Source organism: Ischnura elegans, chromosome 1 (genome assembly GCF_921293095.1).
Source record: "Ischnura elegans chromosome 1, ioIscEleg1.1, whole genome shotgun sequence".
In the NCBI taxonomy this organism is placed as follows: domain Eukaryota; kingdom Metazoa; phylum Arthropoda; class Insecta; order Odonata; family Coenagrionidae; genus Ischnura; species Ischnura elegans.
Genome location: NC_060246.1, coordinates 53,963,617 through 53,980,888, shown reverse-complemented (window position 1 = coordinate 53,980,888; position 17,272 = coordinate 53,963,617). Strand labels below are relative to the sequence as shown.

At 39.1% G+C, this 17,272-nt stretch overlaps 1 protein-coding gene across 4 annotated transcripts in view; it reads right to left on the bottom strand.

The window, feature by feature from the left end:
- LOC124160764 (pancreatic lipase-related protein 2-like) overlaps positions 1 to 17,272 on the bottom strand; it is a 136,487-nt gene that overhangs the window by 32,946 nt on the left and 86,269 nt on the right. Inside the window, exon 1 of one of the 4 annotated variants that reach the window (XM_046536811.1) lies at positions 9,415 to 9,570. The exons of 2 other annotated variants lie outside the window; for them this stretch is intronic. Coding sequence is in view for 1 of the 2 variants with exons in the window: in XM_046536784.1 (XP_046392740.1) it covers positions 7,589 to 7,647 (59 nt within the window). In the remaining variant the exon portion in view is untranslated. Of the gene's footprint in view, positions 1 to 7,588; positions 8,054 to 9,414; positions 9,571 to 17,272 lie in introns of those variants that run through there. One more of the 4 variants, XM_046536784.1, reaches the window with a different exon arrangement.

Here is a 17,272-nt window from a genome sequence, read left to right as displayed (position 1 = left end):
AAGGGGCTGAAGTGAAGAAATGCGACACTCAATCTTCGATCCATTCTAAAAACACCCACCCCTTTGTCACTTCAAGGCGGACTGCCCCCATAGCCCGGCACCGGTTTGACCAGAGACAGACATTACCCCCCTCTCGTCTGCGGTAGAAAATGGACCACCACCTGTTCCCTATTCTTCGCCACCCTTTGCCCCATCCGCCAAATGGGTTCTCGTGCGACCGATTGCGAATTAAACAGAGCGGCCCTCAAGGGGCGGCCCGTTTAAAAGGCGCGAACGTCCAAATGAGTCGCCCTGATACGGCTTCTTTCGTTTGATGACGTCAATCGAACCTTTATTTTTCGCGGAAGGAAAACTTAATCTCTTGCCCACTGATGTCATTCGGGTGATCCATCAACTCCGCTCAAGTCTCAGGAGGATTTACGATAAGTCTTCCGCAAATTCAGTTTGGAACGGTCGAAATTTAAGTTTAACTGATTTGATTCTACAATTGCTCCCCAGTCTTCAGACTTTTTAAAATTATTTTTAGTTCTTATGAATACTTTCAGAGTTGGTACGTTATATGTATCCGCACTTTACGGGATTCAGGGCTGATAACTCTCTATATTTCGACCTCAGATCGCTCTACATGTCCGTTATTTAAAAAAGAATATGGTCAAAATTCGGCAGACAGTCAAAATTAATAAAATAAATGAGATTTTAACGTAATTTCATTTAAATTTTTCTGTATATTATAGAAATTATAACAATCAAATATTGTTGGAAAGCACATGTGGATAAATGGAAATTGGAAATGCTTTTTCGTAGCGATTTTGGAAAATGAACAAAACTAATCGAATCAGGGCATTTTAGAAAGAAAAATAGGATAGCTACTGTGATTCTATGATGGTGATGGTGTTATTCTAATATCAACGCCTTTTCAAGGAAAATTTTTTAGTATACCAACGAGTATTAACGTTAGTCGCAGTACAGAATGCTGGAGCATCAATTGCGGCCACCAAACACTCACAAAAAAATAATTGCGCATTGTTACGAGAGAACCTCAACGGTTATTCAGCGTTAATAACCGCACTTTCCTACTTTCCCACATCGTAAACTTTTCTCGCATTTCTTTTGGTCCATCACGTCTCTGGTGCCCTTCAAGGACGGAATACAGTGATAAAGTGTAATTTGAGAAGACTGTCAAAGGCAACCCATGATCTCATTCCTCCTCATACGCCACGAAGGACGAAAGTTGAGCATATCAACCTCAACGGCTCCCATCCTTGAGAATATCCTTAGACCTGCGCTCTTCGAGTACAATCGATAAATATTTCCTCAAAAAGTTATAAATTAGCATAGCTTCAAAATTATTATAACCTTTTCAACTTTGACTAAATATGCCGTTTCATTAAATACTTTTACAATTAACTCATAATGAGAGCCAGCTAGAGATCGTTTCAATGGACTTATTTAGACGCAAAATAAAAACGAAGCACAGACCCAGCACGCTCCTATGCAAAAGCGCTCAGTCTAATGTTCAGTATTTATCAAACAAGAAGAATAAAGGTTGAGGGTTGATTTGAGGGGGGGGTGGAATGTTGTTCCTCGATGAGAATAAATACATGGTAGACTGGCATCCAGGGAAAAGAAAGCAAAGTTGTTACATCCATAACGTCGACCAAGCCGGATTCTGCATCCATTACGGTGATATTTCAAATGTGAATGCAAGTCCAAGAATGGTATGCACGGTAAAGAACGCGAGAGTGGATTCAAAGTCTTGCTCAAGTGCCAAGATTCCTTCTCGCCAAGAGAAAAGGGTCCGCGTGGTTTGTACTTCGTTTCCAACTCATGGAATACCATCCAGAAAAGAATCGCAATTTTCTACGTAGGATCCTGTAATGAGACCAAATGTTCAATGATATCGAAATCCAAGAAAATTTCAGTCGACTTTTGATAAAATTCATTTTTTGGTGAATCCGTCTCGAATGCTGTTGTTAGAGAACAACATCGTGATCTCGGGGAGAATAGAATAGTAGACATTCAGCCAGAAGGAGTGGTGAAAGAGCTAATGAAGTCCCTCATTTACCTGTGAAGCTCAAATACAATGCATGTCTACAAAGAGGCACTATGAATAGCCCGAGGCAAGACAGTGGTAATGATAAATAACAGCACATTATTTAAAAGTGAACGAACGGTATTACCGATCCCGAAGACGGTTGCGCAATGATAAAGTATGGAACACTGCTTATATTTCCAGTAGAGGCTTTTGACATTAGAAATTTGAAACAAATAGAAGTTATGCATCTGCTTAAAAGGAAAATGAACAGTATATTGTGCAGCGATGGGTACAGAAAATAGGCAATTGAAAAAAATGATTGCATCATGAAGATGTGAGGAGGACTGGCCTTGTATCTAGGCATAATAAGGTCGTAACGTGCACATAGTTTAATTTCGTGTAACATTAGCCCCAGAAATGTCCACGAATTAAATTATATTATAAAAGCAATGGAAAATATTAATCTAAATTTTAAAAATTAATGTTATTTTCCCAACAAATAAATGAGAGAAAATATTGATGGCGAATTTGTATTTTTGTTTGGAACGTTGGTCAGTGAATTACACTGTTATTCATCGTCAATGCGAAGTTACAGACATTTATGGCCGTATACAGTAATTAGCAATATTCTTCTCAGAGTAAATTATTTTACCGATACCTGTATCATATGCTTTTAACAATATTCAAATATGAGCGTTGTAAACTTGCACACCACTTCATGGGTACCACCATAATACTTTGTCAAAAAGTCTTGGCTTTGGATCGAGATCAGAAACACAAAATAAACAAGTTGGGTGAGGTGAGGAGAGCTCAATGTAATGGGCAGATTTATAAATTCCGATCGGTGGAAAGTGTAGAAATGGTGGAAATGACTGACCCAGATGAGATGGAATGTCGAGCAAGTGGTCGGAAAGAGGTATCTCATTTTGGTTTGCGCGGATGGAGCGTGAGTAAGGTCAAGCACACGTATGACCGTTAAGATGGTCGCCCCAATCGAGGCACGTCGCCGCTCGTCAATGAGTTGGCGGCAGCGGACAGGAGGAGAGCCGGGAGGCTGAAATAAGCGGACGACACTGCGGGTGACACCCATTAGGCGACAATGGCCCCCTAATGATGGCGACGATCGTCACCTAATGTGCCCATACAGTTACTTACAACACCATCGGTATCTAAACCCAAGATAAGAGATTCTCCTCACTCGTTAGGACCTGCTAATTGTGCCGTTAGAATGACCAATCGAACAAGAATTTAAGACTCTCTGTGAAATGTTAAAGATAGAGTGTGAACAAAAAACAAAGAACGAAATAAAAAAAAGGACTGGACGAATGTTAGAGAGAACTAGTTTGTTAAAGGAAATATAAATTGATACTGATTAGTAAAGAAGTCATTTAATTAGCTTAGGAGTGTCTATTGTGGGTACCTCGGTACCCACAATACAACCGCGATATACAATGGGAAAAAAGTAGCCTTGAAAACCCATATAATAAATTGGACAAATTGAGAGCGAGTTAAATTTAGAAAAATTACAAGAAAAATTATTTTTTTTATTTTCATGGACATTACGGTATTTGCTTCATAGTCCTAACATGTGATTTTTATATGGGGCGCTAATAGGCACTTTTGAAACCCACACCAAACAACCTAAACTACTCCTATTATAATAAGTGATAGATTCAAATTGCAGGTTAAACGATAAATAATCTAGCGTTTTCACGGTGCTTGGACTGGATATATTATTTTTGGGATTTCAACGAGGTGAGTTGGTTTATAGTTATCAAAAAGTCGAAGTCCGAATCTTTCCTCGTCATCAGGATGAATTATTGACTTCATTACATTAATATTCACTCTTATACAGCGGAGCGATTCTGACCTCGACGCGAAGGTAAGGTTATCTTGGTTGAATTCCTGAGAAAAATATGCCAAAATACTCGGAGGAAAGGAGAATTTTAAAAAATAAAATAGATTTATAGAAGTCTATTAGCCCTAGTAGAGAAGAAAAGAAGAGGTTAAAACAGTAATGGATAGAATATATAATGTAATAATTTATAAAACAGCGATATATTAGTGCAGTGTCATCATAACGTACTATCAAGATGAGAGGATCCATACTGGATCAGAGTTATAGAAGAGTCTAAGTCATTCGCCACATGCAAATTAAATGATATGAAAGCATTAAATTAGAGAAATGTAGAAATATTTAAGAGGATTCAATAAGGAACTAACAAAAAATATCGAACTGGCACAAAAATTAGGAAGACATAAAATGTTTCAAAGTCTGGATGCATCCACTGATTACATACTTAAATGGATGGCTTTACATGATTGATAAAAATTGAAATAAGTATCTTGATCGACAATTTCTATTGTATGGAACAAATTAAAATTTCAATTAATGACAGGAATTCAAAACATTGAGATAATCCAAAAATATTTTTGGGAAGTGCAAAATGGATGAATTCCAACGCCTCAATTCTAACGGCATAGAATGTGAAACATAACTCTGACACAAGAGGAGAATGGACTGCATCAATTCCCAAAGTAACGCCAAGTATTCTACGCGCTCAATCCACCCTCGTTCTTATTTCCCAGTACCGAATAAGGTCATGTGACAACTGCAAAGGCGCAGTCCCATGTTCGGAAAGTAAGGGTTAAAAGAGAAAGACTTATCCGCATCTCGCAAAGATAAAAATTGCACGGTCTGAAAAATACACAATAATATATGTGGATCGACCCGTTACTATGGGGTATACAATTTGGCATTCGTCGAAATCCTTACAGAGCGTTTCTACTAGACTTCATTTGGGCATTCATGAGAATAAGAATCGGTTAGATGAACTATGGAGCATAGAGTTAAAATACCTCCTTCGGAATTTATCAATTCCTAAAGAAATGCTTTAGAAATTAACTTCCGTATCATCTCATTGTATTCTCAGCAATCGTAATTTCAAAGCGATCTTCCATTCTTTAATGGATTTATCACTCAATTGTCTCATGAATGAGCCGATTAAATTCCAATGGCAAATTTTAACGCCTGCAGTCCCTTTAGCAGCTACTGTTGACAAGAAGATTCGTGTTAGTCTGTCAATTAGGTCTTAACAAGTGATTTTGTGAGCATTTACACTAATAGATTCCCCCGAGTTATAACCCCAAAAGGGCATCATTATGCAACGCGAGGCTTGCGTGCAAAGAATTTACATTTAGCATCAGAGAAGAATGACACTTCCATAATCTACGATGCATGGCGATGTGTTTGGAAAGGTTTCATGTACGGCAACGGTCTTTGCCCAATCCGTACTGCGTAACGATAGCGGAAACGCCCAAGCCGCACCCGGTTAGAAGTTAATATTACCTTCAGAAAGCTCAATTCAAACTGAGAGGGTTTTCAGAACCGTTAATATTAGCACATGAAAATATTGGTTACTATCTGTCAATTTTCAATTAGAAAGAGAAATAAATTTTTGATAATTCATTCATGCATGCAAACATTATTTTCATCAACTGGGAGAATAAGAGTCTTGCATGTGCTACTGATTTCCGACTTAATTAACTATTTTAGTAACTGTTTTAGATTCAATTGTTATTAGAAAATTTCACTTTTATTAAGTTTGAATGACTTGGAGTCATCAAGAAATCCTACTCGATATGATATAAATGCCACGGGGTATTCCGATAGATTTCAAAATCGTTTAATTTCAAGAAAATTATAGTCATTAGGTTTTAATATATTCATAAAATAATTTTACTTTTTACGAAAATATACTCTTTAAAAATTAAGTATTATACTTAAGGTATAAATTTTAGAGATAAACGAAAGCCTTAAAATAAATATAATAAATAATAATAATGTATATTATATCCTTCAATTCATTTTCAGCTATAATAATTAATGGGGTAAATATTACCACCAAGAGTATAAATCAAATAATATGAAACAAGTAAGAAAAACTATAAAACCTTTATCAAATGAATTATGTCATAATATTTATAATATCAACACGTTCATTTTCGAATTAATTTGGAAAACATTAAAAACATCAGGAATGGAAACTTAATTGATCTTCAGCGCTGCACGATAATTAAGTTCCTTTTAAGCATATAGTAAACAAATGAGCAGATAAAAACTATATTTAAGAAATTGGAGCTCAGCTTTCGCAGCTCAAGAGCATTATATTGTGGAGTGCCGAATGGATTTGGAAATAAAGCGCCAAGTTTAAGACTCCAAGTCACTTTCGTTCCACTCCGTAAAAATCTTTCTCGCCAGATTGAAAATTTTTATTTTGCCTTGTGTACGGCAAGTAAATTTTACAGTAAATCGTACTTATCGATGCATCGATATTTTTTATGAAAGCAGTTCAAAACAAAACAACGGCATGCCGATAAGACGACGTAAACCATTGGATTGCTGATAGAGTAGATAACAAATAATTGAAACAGGTGCATCTCCGATATGAGCAATAAACTTATTTTAAATACGGTACCATACAAAGATTAGACATTCCCAAAATCCATTTCAATTGAAAAGAAATCAACAATACCAATTGCAATTCCACTTATTGGTAAAACTATTGTTTTACCAATAAGTGGACTATGTTCATTAAAATATTGGTATTGCTTTGTCCATTTCAATTTAATTTCATATCAAAAACTACTCCCTCCGTCGAAATTTACATTGAGCCAGTTTTCTGTTAAGTACCAACATAACCCAGGACAAGATAATTTTCCATCATACAATCTGAGTATTTAATTTCAAGAATGGTTTCCCATGCTACAATTTACATATGCATTAGTTATCAGTGTACAAACGAGCTAACTTAAATTTCAATTGTCAAAACCGCCGAGTGGATACAAAAATACATGGATGAAATAAGAAATTTAAAATTCTATTCATCACTCTCATTAAAATTACACGTAATGTCAACATCAAAATACTAAGAGTAATCCATCAAAACCTGTGTCAAACATCAAAACAAATTCAGCGTTGCACTATGTTTGCCACGAGAATGAAACAGTTCCATATAATAAATTTCAAACCGAATTTTTTTTTTTAATATAACTGATAACTTCACTTTGTGAAACCTCTCCATATTGGAAATAAAGAAATAAAACTTTGTTATTAAAACTATGTTTCGTAACTTGGTTACATCGTGACGATGTAACCAAGTAACGAAACCCGGGTCGTGCACATAAATAATAGTGAACCTTACATAGTTTTATTTCTTTATTTCCGAATTTTTTTAAATTAAGGAATTCAAGTAGGTGAAAAAATTGCGGAAATAGCAAAATAACTTGAAATTTTCTACCTCAAATTAGATTTTTTAGTGCTTTCCATAAATAAGTCATTTTCACACCTTGATTTCTTTATAATAAATTGTGTGTCAAAAGCAATAACAATTCTATACGAGATGAATGTGGCATAATACCAGTTCTTATTCCTTCAATTTCAGCTATACTCTGTATAGGATAAATTCCATTATGTCCCTCCACAGAGGCAAATTCTCCTGCCGCGGAAACAATTGTGATCGCCGGGACCCGAAGAATGGACTTTGGACTCACCATCCGCAGGGTGGGAGGGCGCTAGTCCCCTCCCTCCTCCGACCTTGCTCAGACTCCATCCCTCATCAAAGGATGTCCACCGAGAGGGAGACGAAAATTGCAGACGCCGCGAGTTGCTTGACAATAGAACGGAGATGCGAGAACTTTCCTCTTCCGTCCGGCCACACACCTCAACTGCAAAAACAATTCCTCCGACCAAATCCACCCTCGGAAGCGAGCTGTCTTCCTTGATCCCCTTTTCCACCTCTCCCAAAACAAAAACAAAAACGGCGCGAAGCTGCAGATTTCCTCCACGGAGAGTGGACCTATGTGCGCTGATCGGCAGTGGAGCGGACTCGCGTCGGAACCTCTAGAGCGATGTCGCCCGAGTGGCGGGCAAGATTGAGCACAGCGCGGATACTCTGAGGCTTATCTCAACCGAGGGGGGAAGGGGACAGTGCAAGGGTGAGGGGAGGGGGAGAAAGGGTTGAGAGTAAAGGTAAGAAGGGGGTTGGGAAGGGAGGGGGTTGGAAGGAGGTGGGGGAGTGGCCAGAGAGAGCTCTGGGAGGTGGGGTGGACGTGGGAATTGACCAGAAGAGGGGAGGGGGGATTCGGAGTTGAGTGTGGAAAAAAAACAAAACCCTGCCGAGTAGGCGTTGCCTTGACGTAGTTGCCCCGGGGTGATCTCGTGGTTAGATTGTTTACTCTCCAGCACTGATTCAAATGGGGTGGGAGGAGACGGTCGTGGAGTCCCCACCGCTATCCAAACAGCTTCCTCTATGGATTCCACCCAGAGTAACTAATTAATCGTGGCAAAAAAATCGAGAGGCGGAGAGCACACAGATTAGGTAACGTACCTCGACGTGACTATCAGGAAGGTTCGACACTTTTTGCTCCCTAACCGGCCTGCTTCGTCACTGGGAGTGAGATTTTGTGGTCGAGTGTCCACATCAAACAACTGAATTCGATCTACCTGGATATCTATCCGGAGCGACAAGGAACTTTTCCACAAGAAAAAGACAGCTTTTTGAAATCGTCGAGAAATCTCCAACTTGGCGAAAATTTAAATGTGACCATTCGTCACCAACCCTTCATAAGACATCCGTGTAGGATTATAATCACACCTCCCGGTGCTCACTTCGTGCAGTTTTGGACAAATCCTGTTCCACCACGACCCGCTCAGCCTCCACCGCCACTTGGCGCTACCCTGAAGGCCCTTCTGGGACGGTGGGCGTGCCGTGGAAAACACGAACTTGCTCGACGGAAGGAACCGGAGGAGCAAAACTGGGATGTCCAGATGGGGCGGGAAACGATTAACGACCCTCCCACCCGGTGCAGTAAATATTGTTATTATTATTGGGGAAGGTTACCAGAGGGTGCAGAGGGAAGGGTTCCCGAAGCTGGCCAGCGTACACCTCTTAGTTTACTGGCGAGGACGTCTCTCGATGGTGGGAGGGGAAAAAATGAACAGAAAAAATGGTCGGGAGAGAAGACTTTCTCTTCCGCGATGCAAGTGCCTTCTCTTTTCCCCCTTTGCCCGCCTCGCTCAGCTCTCTCTTTTTCAGATCCCTCCTCTAGTCTTCTCTCCCTATCGTCTACCTCTATTTATCTCTCCTTTTAATTTCCTCGCTATTCCCTCCACCACAATCTTCACGTCCCTCTCTCCTCCGACCCGTCTTCCAGTCCCAATAAGGACGGTTGTAAACGTGCTGGAGGCAAGGATTGCGTGAATATCCTCCTCCCCTGAGTCTATCGATGTTCTCTTTCCTACTCTTTGCAATGTAGGGCTCCGTGAGCCTCCTAGGTTTCCAGCTCAACGTCTGCCCAAAGCTGTCGCGGGGTCGTACCTTTGGCGTAATCTCTGGCTATTTTTCCCCTTCTTTTCCACACCGTTGCTGTCTCAAAGGAGGTTGACCGCTACTGGTAGCTTGAGTATATCGCCGCGCCACGCCGTGGGGAACGCCCGAAGCCCTGACGGACCAACCTTCCCTGTCCACTCCAGCTGTTCGGGAACGACTGAGCGTTGCTGGTGGTTGGCGGCGGTGGAATAGAAACTTCACGCATTTAGGCCCTCCGCATCCCCTCCAGAGAACTCCCCCCAAGCTCCCACACCACGGCTACCATTTCCAGCATCGCTTCCCCCACCTCCCGTCCGACCCCATCCGTCTTTCCCCTCCGATTGCTCAAATATCCCTCACCCCACTCGTGCACTTACTCCGCAAGCACTCCCCCACCTCCTGCTCTCCCTTTCCTCCGTTCGACAGCCCCTCGTCCCTCATCCCACTGCCGCCTCTCGGTCCGAGCATTGAAATCTCCGTGCTCCACTCTCCCTTTTACAGCGAGTATTACCAACGCGACGGCGATATTTACCGCGCGCACACATACATACGTAACAGACAGACTCTTGAGTGGAGGAAGGCATCCTTTCTCTTCCCATTTCTCCGCTCCGCAAAGTCCCCATCCCAGAGACACCGATTCGGTTATCGCTTACAATCACTTATTGTTGGTCTGGCGCCTTTAAAATTTGACAGCCAACCAGGACGGGATAGGAATCACTTGGCCAGGTGGAAAATTGAAGAAAGCAAAGTTATTAATATAAATTGCACCTAAAAACCGGAAACTTTCTCGAAAGCGATCATTCAAGTTTTCAGAAAAGCCATGTACTATAAGGAGAAGATTTTCAAATTGTTCCATAAAAGAGCGCCAATCAAGGGACTGCGGAAAGCTTTCGGTTATATCTTTATTTATCTTATCATAATAATGATAACTGGAGCAATTAAAAATGGAATAATTTGACATTTTTGTAAGTAGAAACAATTTAAATGTAATGATATAGAGCCTAATTAATAATTTCTTTTCCGTCAGATGTAAGAAATGATTATTATTGGTTAGTAACAAAATAAAATTTTGGAACAAAAATTTCACTTTATTTATTAAAATTGTCCCAACTAGTTCTGGTGTATCATATAGCATATGCTTCTTATTTTTCAGCTGCCAGCTGAAAATTGCAGGCAATGTCATACCCAGGATCAAAACTAGGGGGGTGGGGGGCAAGCCATGGTTGTTCAAGTTGTAGGTAAGATTTAAGCATGGAAAAGGTCAATGAAATCAACATTTTAAGGATACTGTAACAGTTCTTTATTAGTTTTTAAAATTATTTGCTTGAAAAAATAATATTTTCCTTAAAGACATTTGCAATTTTTTCTCCTAGGGGGGTGCAGGTACCCCCTCCTGCCCCTCGCTGGGTACGCCCATGGGCAGAAGCTTATTCAGAGCCCCTACCTTCTTATTTCACATATTCTCTAATTTCTCAAATTGGCGCACTGTCAAGTACGTCAAGGGCGATTAAAATAAAGGAAATATTCAGAATAAATAAGAACAAATTAAATAAATGCCTTATTATTCACCTTTTTCCATGCTGAGACGTTCCAAGGCAATCGGCAGGCCTTGGGATTACAAAATGTATCACTAGAAGTTGAACTTCTGTATGAAGATATAAAGGGGAATAATAAATGGCTAAATAGTATTCACATTAAGGGATAAAGGAAATAGATGAGTATGAATTAAAAATGACCATTTATAAAGCAAGTAGTACTAATCATATCGTTATGGAATTATTAATATGTAAACATTGCTTCCTTTGCCATATTCAAAGGTATGAAACGTCATTAGTATCAAAGTATTTCACTTACATTCCACAAATATAAATTATTAATTTTTTACCATTCTCCTCAGCCATCATTTGAATTCAAAGGTTACTTATGCTACATTAGAAATTCGCTGCAGTAAAAACTCGCACTTAAGATTTTTCTGGTGCTGCAGTCAGCAATTATTTACTGGCCCTATAAAAAAACATTAAAAACGAGTGTGAAGTATACACACTTATCTTCTTTTCTCTCTTTTCTATTTTTAACTATTTGGCTAAATTTTATTTTGAATATTTCAAACAAAGATCCAACACATATGACCACATAGCTTACTTTTTAAGGCTGGATCAATTACTATATATATTTATTTATTACATTATTCTGCCAAATAAGGTAGGTTTCCATGGAGTACTAAAGAAGTAATCTGGGAGCCTCCCTGTCCTTCCAGCACTGCCTTCTTCAATTCACTGTAAGGCCTACTCCCTTTCAATCTATCTAAAAAATCCTATTCTCTTCCTTCCCCTCCCTCGTTTACCTAACATTCTACCCTCCACCAACGTTTTCAACATCCCCTCTCCGCTAATTACTCGCTCCATCCAAACCTTCTTTCTCCTCCGTATCTCATTTAAACTATACATATTTAAAAAAAATTGTATTCTACCTTTTATCGTATGCTGCCTACGCCGTTTTCATTTTATTCATATGAAATTCTATCCCTTGGTTACTCAGGCATTGAAGTCTCCTCCTTTTCTTGATTACAAGAGGATACTTGGTAATACAAGAGAATATAATGCGCCTTCTATTGTCTTTTTTAAATCATTGTATTTACTTAATTTTTACATGCAAGATTAGGTGAAATATATGTATTCAAATGAGGAGAGTAGAATGCACAATCACTATCTCAAGCAATACATCACATAATTACTGTGTGACGAAGAAATTTTCTCATAATCATCAAAGTAACTCTTGCACCCGTGGGATAAATACTGAGCCAATAAAAATCTTATCACCAATTAGTAAGAGATAAATTCTTACAGGTCCGCTAACTACTTCCTTCAATATTTACCCATTGATCGGAGCATAATACCACACTGAGGATTCAATGCTTTTTCTTTTTGCTCACTTCAGTCCAAAGAAAAAAATCGAGACGATTTTCAACGTAAGGTAACAATAAATTTTATAATGTTTCTGATTTTGTGTGTTACTAATAATGATGAGTTTTTTTTATTAAAAGAGAAATCAAATTATTTAAGTCAACTTTAAATCTCTGTCAACCATGACGTCCACCGCAAGGGAAATGCAGATCATATTTTCTGAGGAATCAATAAACCAATATTTGTTATATAGGTATAACTTTGATGCGACGAAAAATTCTCTTTAGCATTTTGCATCCTAGGAAGTGAAAATGACGCATATGTACGTATTTTCTCCCCTACATTGCTGAACGAGTATTGTCACCAGTGTGACGATTCTAGTGTCCCCGTGACAAGAATCCTGTAACAATGCCACCATTGACTGAAATACGAGCTTTATCTTCCCGATTTGTGGGAATTTCATCCTTCACCTGGCTGCCGTGACGGCGTTAAATACCGTAGAAACACTTTATCTGAAGGGATTTCCTCTATCTCGGGGGAGAGGGGAAAGAGTTGTTGCGCAACTCGCGACACTGGACACAGAAAGTGTAAATCACATGAAATTTTATCGAGGCCCAAATATTTAGAATTGAACGCGGCTGTTAGTTCTTTTACTATGACGAAACAGCACACACTCCTCTAAGCGGTGACGAAAGAGATTTCACCCTTAAAGAGATTTTCTTTCCCATCTTCCAAACGCATCGCTCTTTTTTCCTCTATATTTCTCCGCACGAGAGAGAACCGCGTATAGTTTGTGATTCCTGAATACTAATCATTCTATCCCGGCCCGGTAGTGTCGCCTAAAAATTCCAATTTTCCATTTTCAACAACGGAAATTCGTGCTCACAGACGCTGCTTCATGAACACGCATAAAACAAACGTGGGGGATATTCGAATCCATGATTTTTTTGCTTTTCTTTTAGTTTTCAATATGTACTTCTATAAAATTCAGGAGAATGTGTAAAAAATTACGGAAATCGTAGTGTTTGCGTACATATAATTCCTTTTCCGAAACAATGCACGGAAAACAGGTTCATGTTACATTCAATCTATAGAAATTATTTCGGAAGAATAAATGTAAACCCTCTGGACAATCAGCTCCTTGAAGCATGGTAATCGTATTTGCTATCTAAATCGTTAGTCAGAGTCCATTTGTGGTAATTCGTGTTCACCTTTCTAAATTTAATATGAATTTTAATTTTACAACAAGGGATGTTTCATGTTTAGGCCACGCTATCAATCACAATTAGGATTCGCGGAAGAGAGAAGACGGATGGGGAGACTGATATTTTTTTTAACAACACTACCTTATTTTCTGAGAAAAACACTTTTTTTTAATTCCCACTTATTTCTCACCATCCGTTATTGATTAAAATAATCGGAACTTCCAACCGCCGCGCCGCCGAAGAAGTTTTTCCAGATTTCAGTTCAGTATTAACTGCTTCTTTCTAGAATTAAATGCGGACATTATACAAGCATTTTCCCAAAACATGGGTATTCTCGCGATGGGAGAGAGGAAAACCGGTCTCTGATCGTAAAACGCTTCGGGAATAGCATAGTGGATTCGTCGCACCAGAATTCCCCGCCCTATTTTCGCCTTCACCTCACCGGTCTCGCGTACCAGGGCATCTCCCATCCACTACGAACTCTCTTCAGCTTTCTTCCCAAAACATTGATTGTTTTGATCACGACCCAAGCAAGTTTACCCTCAATAATGACTGGAAAAGGGGGTTTACATGAAGGTATCAATGCTAAGTTTTCATTTCAAATCACAAAAACATATTATCTCTAACTAAATCAACAAAGCAGAAAACACAATAATAAAGCCAAATGCTTAATTATTTGCAATTTAACTTACAATTAGTTTATTCCTACATACATATTTAAGCGAGTATTTGTGACGCTAGTAATAAAGCAGTAAATGCTCCAATGCAATTATTATGATTTCCCCAACCAATGAAGATTTATCACATTTTGCAATGTATAGAACTATAAAATGTATAGATACATGAGTCATTCGTCTGGATTAATCATTTGATTTTTCGCTCGCCTCATTTTCATGGGTTACTTTTGGCTATCTCGAAATTTTATTTCATGATACCTATCATTTTTTGTTCACTTTCTTACCTGAATATGAAAATTCTATTAATTACACAAAAACTTTTATTCTACAGTAACTACCCTAAAATTATATCATTAAAATTATATCAATTAAAATATGCAGCAACATCTGTTTTCCTCTCATATGACGATGAAAGATTATGATGGGGCAACACATTACAAAATAATAAAAAAGAAATAACTCCTTCACGATTCCACCCTAAGGGCACTTCACAATGAGAGACTACAAACAGGGCGAAACAGCCACGACAGGGTGCCCCTCCCAGCATATGTGGTGGACGCAGTCCCCTAAATTTTAAACTACGTGACACGAATGCGACAGAACAATGCCATATAACCTGGCGCCCTACGAAGACAAAGGACCGTCCACCTGGGCTGGGAGGGCCGCTTTGTCGCTGCCACGACCGACGACGCCTCCTTTCTAGTAGAGGAGTCCGCGGCACCCCGGGCGTCCACCCGATATAACGAGCATCTCGTAATAGGAAGGGAAGATCTCCGAAATACAGCGGGGGCGCCCGACTTGAGCGCGCAAGCAAACCCAAAGAAACTCTCTCTCTCTACCTCGCCCTCTCGAAGCTCCTCAAAGAAGGTTCGAGAAGGAAAAATAGATCCCACGTGTCGCTAAGACTTACGTTAGAACCACGCGGAGATGAAAAACGAGGGCATCAAGGAAGGAGCCTTTGGAAATTTTCGCCGAAACCGTGGACCTACCACCCTATCAGAGGATTACCAAGCGCTTTTTCCTTTAGAAATCCCTTGAGAAAAACCAAATTCAACAGATCTGTCATCGGCAACTGACCGCTACCAATGATATCCAATGAAAAAGCGTAGAGCGCGAGCTCTGCGCACAGTTGCTATTCCATCACGGGTATGAACGCATAATTGTGTGAAATGACCTTCCAGTTACTCTGGCATCGAGGATGCAAGCAGTCAAGCCAAACAAGGACGGCATTAATATGTTTTCCGGGTTTTCTCAGGTAAACAATAGCTTTCTAGCGGGCAATTTGAGATAATAATTCCATCGCGAAATGAAATAAATGCAAAGAAACTTCGTATAGGTCTTTGAGCACCACAGCAATAGAACACAAGTATATATATATATATATATATACAAATTAATTCAGAGGCAAGGAAAGAAAGGGATAGGAACAAATCATGGAAAAAGGACGAGGCCAACGGTGCTGCTATCTTAAGTAAAACTCCTTACTAGGCGCACATTAAGCGAATATCAAGATGATGAATGCACTTTACTTTCACACTAGCGTGATAAAAAAACTTAAAGGTTAAAAATGAGAGGCATTAGAAATAACAGTGCTAAAAATTGGAAAATTAAATAAATATATCGCCCAAATTATCATTAGTATTACGATCACGGAAAAGAGAACAAGTAGTTATGTCATGGAAGTCCCTTTGCCACTTTAGCACCCTACTCTCCCTTATCATAGGATGTCCCGATGATCGTTGGCGCAGGAGGAATGTGATGTAACCAATGAAATTAAAGCTCTTTCAAATATGTGCCTATTTTTAAAACCTCCGACTGCACAGTGTAGTGTGAGTGTGAGTGATTTGGTTTTCTTCGTTCTCGAAATAAAAAAATATTCCACGGAAATTTGGTTTTTAATTGCATTGTTCCACCAAATTACTACATAGTGTGTACATGCATTTGCATATTTGTATGAAATTTATGATATCACACAACAATAGATGGTTTTAAAAAACAGTTCTTCCTATTCACTTCTTCCTCATGTAAGGAAACCTGCAAGAATGAACTAACCCAACAAAAAGTAACAGATTATTGCTATGTTCAGTTACCTCACACAGTAATCGTATCAGTAAATCATTATTGCAATGGGTTTCTCAATGAACCATGATTCTGAATCCTACAAGAGGGTCGTTTATGTACGCGATCCTTCGACCAGGGGACAATGCGGAGTGGGACGGAAAATTTCGACCTACTTTTCAGGTCCACCGATTTCCTCCTTCCACCACCACATGCTCTTTCCGAAGCAAAGTTGCCTTCGAGGAATCGTTAAGTACTACGTATTGACTCCATATCAGCAGGAATCCACGTGCGTAATCTAATGCGCAGATGAATTCGTGAAAATCACGCGGTCGCAGATTTCCAAGAAATTCAGCTTCATCAATCACTGGGGATGGATGGTGAGAAAGTAGGCCAGTATCTGCCGGAGGAAAAAAGGAATGCAGGCCCTAAAACCTCCATGCACAAAAAAATACCTTGAGTCCCAATTTTACATAGTAAAGAACTTGAAGACGGTTTTTAATAAAGATGTGAAATACAATCACGATCACTATTTATGAACGGAATTTCCTGCTCCATGTACAAACTTCAATGATATACCATAACGCAACAGGAAAAGTTAAAGGAGTTCAGACCAGACGAAATGAGTCACAACAAAATCTTAAAGAGAGCAATATGGGGTGAGCAAAATGCATTAAAATTTATTTAAAAAATCTTTTATGGTTCCTGAAAACAGTAAAAATGTGAATCCACGAGAGGAGCAAAAGAAAAGTGGTAATCAAGGTTACGCAACGATCAGAGAAAAGAAAAAGATCTATGTAACGTGCTCCCCCATCATGAGAAATCCGCGTCATGTATTATAAAAGAAGTAATATCTCAAGCCTTTTATAGTTATTTTGATGCATGAAGGATCTGTTGCTTCAAAAAACGCTGTATGACAGCGAGCATTCAAACCGTTACCGTAAAAATGAGACCAAGGTACCAATTAAATGTACATCATATTAATTTACAATGTCATTATTTCGGTTAGTACCAATACAATCTA